Source organism: Penaeus chinensis, chromosome 15 (genome assembly GCF_019202785.1).
Source record: "Penaeus chinensis breed Huanghai No. 1 chromosome 15, ASM1920278v2, whole genome shotgun sequence".
NCBI lineage: Eukaryota > Metazoa > Arthropoda > Malacostraca > Decapoda > Penaeidae > Penaeus > Penaeus chinensis.
Window position 1 is genome coordinate 7,174,797 of NC_061833.1, and position 5,000 is coordinate 7,179,796.

The 5,000-nt window shown below is 44.2% G+C and overlaps 1 protein-coding gene across 1 annotated transcript in view; it reads right to left on the reverse strand.

Moving 5' to 3' along the window:
• Positions 1-872: 872 nt before the first annotated feature.
• The window catches only part of LOC125032700, a 15,357-nt gene continuing 11,229 nt past the window's right edge, over positions 873-5,000 (reverse strand). Inside the window, exon 6 of the mRNA XM_047623956.1 lies at positions 873-1,791. Within this exon, the coding sequence (XP_047479912.1) occupies positions 1,730-1,791 (62 nt within the window). The 3' untranslated portion in view covers positions 873-1,729. The remainder of the gene's footprint in view (positions 1,792-5,000) is intronic.

Sequence of the window (5,000 nt, forward strand, 5' to 3'; positions counted from 1 at the left end):
ACTTCGTCCTCTGTCCCAAAGTTCGCATAAGAGAGCATTCGCAAATCTAGGAAGAATTTTAATACGTCGAACGAAATTCTGTGAAAAGATCGTGATCGGAGTCAGGCGCTCCCTCGCTGGAGGAAACAAATAAAAAGTTCTGCAGTTTGTTTTATATTGATCGTATTTACAGCCTCCGTTCTACTTTTACTGGAGATTGGGGAGGAGAGTGTACAGGAGAAGCAGTGCTTAGCGCGAGGAATAAGAGAGAGAGGAAGATGTGGTTCTGTAAAGTCTGGAAACAGGCTCCTCGTCGCCGAGTGATTCAGGAATGTACGGGAGCCCAAGACTTTCTACGTAATGTAGGGATGTGTGAAAGGAGGAGGAGGTCGAAAGGTTGTGGGGGTGTAAAAGAGGGAAAGAGAGAGAGAAAGAGAAAGAGGAAAGGGAAAGAATTTTACATATGCATTTATGTCTGTGAACATACTCGTACAGTATAGGTATGTGTATGTTTGTATGTATGTATGTATATGTGTATATATATGTGCGTGTGTGTATATATATATATATATATATATATATATATATATATATATTATCTTGGAGAGAGAGAGTAGGGTGGAGTTAAAAGGAGAGAAAGAGAAAGACGGAAAGAAAGAAAGAGGGGGAGAGGGATAGCGAGAAAGAGGATGCGAGAAAGAAATTGAGAGAGAGAAAAATCAAGAGAGAAAGAAAAAGGAAGAGCGAGAGAGAAAAATTAAAGGAAGAAAAAGAGAGAATAGAAGGACACTAGGGTTAACGCAGATACCAAGGTCCAAAAGAAATGAAAAAGCTAAGTGAAATTAAAACAAAATAATAAAGCAGAAGAGTAGGATTTTTTTTTTTTTGGGGGGGGAGTGACGGGAAAATGCTGTGGATTTACGTATGGGGGAGCTTTCATGGAAATTATCCCAACAATAATTGTAACAAAAATATACATTAAGCAAAAGTTCCAAGAATTATGAACGTTCTACTGTGACAAACTAACGTTGTTACTAAGGATATCCGATCCTTTAGACGTTCGGACAAAGGGTTTTGTTTGTATGTCAGCGTATGTGTGTGTGTGAATATTTGTATGTTTATGCGTGTATCTATGAAATTATCTGTCTATCTATCTATCTGTATATGTGTGTGTGTCTGTGTTTGTTTGTTTGTGTGTGTGTATGAGTGTGTGTGTACACACACTCATACACGAAATGAGTTTGTGTTTTTATCATATGCAGAGAGAGTGTAGAATAGACAGGAAAGATATGTATATTTCACAGTTACACCTGTATTGCGTGTATACATACGTTTGCCTGCACATAAGTTTACGAAAGATCTATCCTGCCTTACTGAAAGAATATTCTGTTCACTTCGTTGATTAACTGATATGTACACAAAGTCCAATTGGCACTGCCGCTATGGCCGTCACGTGACCCCGTTACGCCGTTACGCCGACACGCGGGGGGGGGGGGGGGGGGGAGATCTACCGTCACCACATCCTCACACGAACAAGAACATGCAGTCAGCTTATTGCAGCGTCGAACAGTAAGTTTACAGAGCGTTACATATACGTTACAGAGACAGACACCAGCACAAGAGTATATGCAAGTACATTGTCTTCAGCTGGTCTTGTGCGCCGGTGAGGAGGGGACCAGCGTCGTCACTCAGGATCGAGGAGCGGCGACATACTCCGCTCCTGTGCTGTGGCTTCGTCGTCGTAACGTCGTCACAGGAGGCGCAGGAGTAGAATCCCGAGGATCACTCCAAGGCAAGGACGCGCCGATGTCCCTGGAGAGAAACAGTAATGTGGGTATCAGAGGAAATCATCTTTGAAAAGGAATAAGAAGGACCCTTTCTCTATGGCGGGATTTTGTGTACGTGTGTGCATGTGTGGTGTTAGGTAATTGCAACTCTAAAAGTCATTTCTCGTAAAAAAAAAAAAAAAAAAAAAAAAGGATCATGATAAAGGAAATGAACAAACAAACAAATGCAGCGTTCTACAAAACAAATGGATACGGCCGATCCCATCGCAAGCAAAATGAAAACATTTAGTCTACGAAACAAAAACATTTTTGCCCCAATTGTTAGATTGTTGCCATATCTTTTTTCTTTATGCCCGCCATATATTTACACACAGATGGATTTGCCCGGGCATAGATAGGCATGTTCTTTAATCAATAGTTACGGAGTGGAAAGCGGGGCTGTTGAAACAGAGTGAGAAAGAGAGAGAGAACGAGATATGCGCAAAGAGAGAGAGAGAAAGAGAGATGCAAAAAGAGAGAGAAAAAAGGGAGACGCACAAAGAGAAAGAGAAAGAGAGGTGCGCAAAGAGAGAGAGAACGAGATATGCGCAAAGAGAGAGAGAGAAAGAGAGATGCAAAAAGAGAGAGAAAAAAGGGAGACGCACAAAGAGAAAGAGAAAGAGAGGTGCGCAAAGAGAGAGAGAAAGAGATATGCGCAAAGAGAGGGAGAAAGAGAGATGCAAAAAGAGAGAGAAAAAAGGGAGATGCAAAAAGAGAGTGAGAGAAGAGAGACGCATAAAGATAAAAGAAGGATAAATGAGCAAAGAGAGAAAGAAAGAGAGATGCAAAGCGAGAGAGAGAAAGAGATACAAAAGGAGAGAGAAAGAGAGATGCAAAGAGAGAGAGAGAAATAGAGATACAAAAAGAGAGAGAGAGAAAGAGAGATACACAAAAAGAGAGTGAAAGAGGGAAGAAAGGAAGTGAACAGGGAAGGACAGATAGACAAACAAATAGATTGATAGGTAGACTGATTGATTAACTGACTGCTTGGTAGACTGATAGAGAGAGTGATATATAGATAGGCAGACAAACAGACAGACCGATAGACAGATAGATAGACAGAAAGATAGATAGATAGATAAATAGATAGATATAGAGAGAAAGAGAGAGAGAGAGAGAGAGAGAGAGAGAGAGAGAGAGAGAGAGAGAGAGAGAGAGAGAGAGAGAGAGAGAGAGAGAGATTTATATATATATAGAGAGAGAGAGAGAGAGAGATGGAAAGAGGGAGGGAGAGAAGGAGCCAAGTAGGATGGGAAAGAGGAAAAGAGGGAGAGAGATAGGTAGATAAACAGATAGAAAGGTAGACAGATAGACAGACAGATAGAGAAAAGAGAGAGAGGGCGGAGGGAAGAGGGAGAGGGAGAGAGAGAGAGAGAGAGAGAGAGAGAGAGAGAGAGAGAGAGAGAGAGAGAGAGAGAGAGAGAGAGAGAGAGAGAGAGAAAGACAGATAGAAAGAGGGAGGGAGGGGTGGAGGAAGAGAGAGAGAGAGAGAGAGAGAGAGAGAGAGAGAGAGAGAGAGAGAGAGAGAGAGGAAGAGAGAGAGGGAGGGAGGGGTGGAGGAAGAGAGATAGAGAGAGAGAGAGAGAGAGAAGGGGAGAGAAGGAGAGAGAGAAGGAGAGAAGAGAGAGAGAGAGAGAGGGGGGGGGGGAGGGAAAGAAAGAGAGAGAGAGAGAGAGAGAGATAGAGAGAGAGAGAGAAAGAGAGAGAGAGAGAGAGAGAGAGAGAGAGAGAGAGAGAGAGAGAGAGAGAGAGAGAGAGAGAAAGAAAGAGAGATAAGAGAGAGAGAGGGGGGGGAGAAGGTGGTGTGGAAGGGGAAGACAGTCAGAGAGATAAAAGCCAAAAGAAGAGAGAAACATAGAAACGAGCGTCAAGACCGAGAGAAAGAGATAAAGGGAGACCTACAGAGGGGAAAAAATACGGGGAACTGACAGAGGCACAGAAAGCCCCCGAGCTGTAGCTGTCTTTCTCTTCCCTTTTTTCCTTCACTTCTCCCCTTTTTTTCCCCCCTTTCCCCTCTCCCAGATGTCCCCACGTCCCTCCCTCTTCCAACCGTCCATTCTCCACCGGCCCTTATTCTTCCCTTCGGCCTTCTTCTTTCCGTTTCCTTCTCCTCCTTTCTTCCGCTTCTGCTTCTCCCTCTTTCGCCCCCTGTTTCCCCCTCACTCTCCCCTCGCGCCCTGCCCGGAGAGGTCTGTACGGAATGTGTGATATCGGGGCTTTATAGACAATATAAGGCTCGATCATCTCTGCCATGCATACACCAGCCTCGCATAAAACTTTTACGACCTTCTGATTGTCTGCATTGGATTCCTCCGACTTTCGTTTTCCAAATTCTGACCGAATCCAATTTGCTGTTTATGCTGATTAAACACCTCGGAATGTGTCTCTTTTCCTCCCTATACTCTTTTTTTTTCTCTCTCTCTCTCTCTTCTCTCTCTCTCTCATTCTCCTTTTTTATTTCTTTTTTCTTTTTTTCCTTCGTGATGGATGCAAATCAGAATAGGGTATCTCGACGACGGCCGTTTGATGTACGCTTCCTCCTGTTCGTAGATCTCGAGGGAGGGCGACGCGGATGGCAGGGCGCTCGAGGATCCGCTAAGTGGTCGTCACGCAGCGCCTGACGGAGGTGCTACGAAGCCGCCCTGATGAAACCCAAACATTGGCCGAAGCTCCTTTCCTGAGTTACGTCTGCCGAAGGAGGTGTTCGTCCGCTCTCTGTCCCGGGGTGAGCGCGTCTCTAGAAAATGTCTCTCACTGGCTCTCTCGCCCACCTCTCTTTCTCGCGATCTGCTTGTCAGCTTCGGGGTTCTTGGTTTTGAGCTCTCTCTTTTGTTCTCTTTCTGTCTTTTTCTCTATATATCCATCTGTCAGTCTGTCTGTCTGTCTGTCTGTCTATCTAACTCTCTTTATCTCTCTCTCTCTCTCTCTCTCTCTCTCTCTCTCTCTCTCTCTCTCTCTCTCTCTCTCTCTCTCTCTCTCTCTCTCTCTCTCTCTTAGTCTCTCTCTTACTCTCTCTCTCTTACTCTCTCTCTCTTTTATTCTCTCTCTCTTACTCTCTCTCTTACTCTTTCTCTCTTACTCTCTCTCTTTTACTCTCTCTCAATCTCTCTCTTTCTCTCTCTCCCTATCTCTATCTCTATTCCTGCCTCTCTCTCTCTCTTTCTGTCCGCCTGTATGTTTATAAGGGAAGGAGGG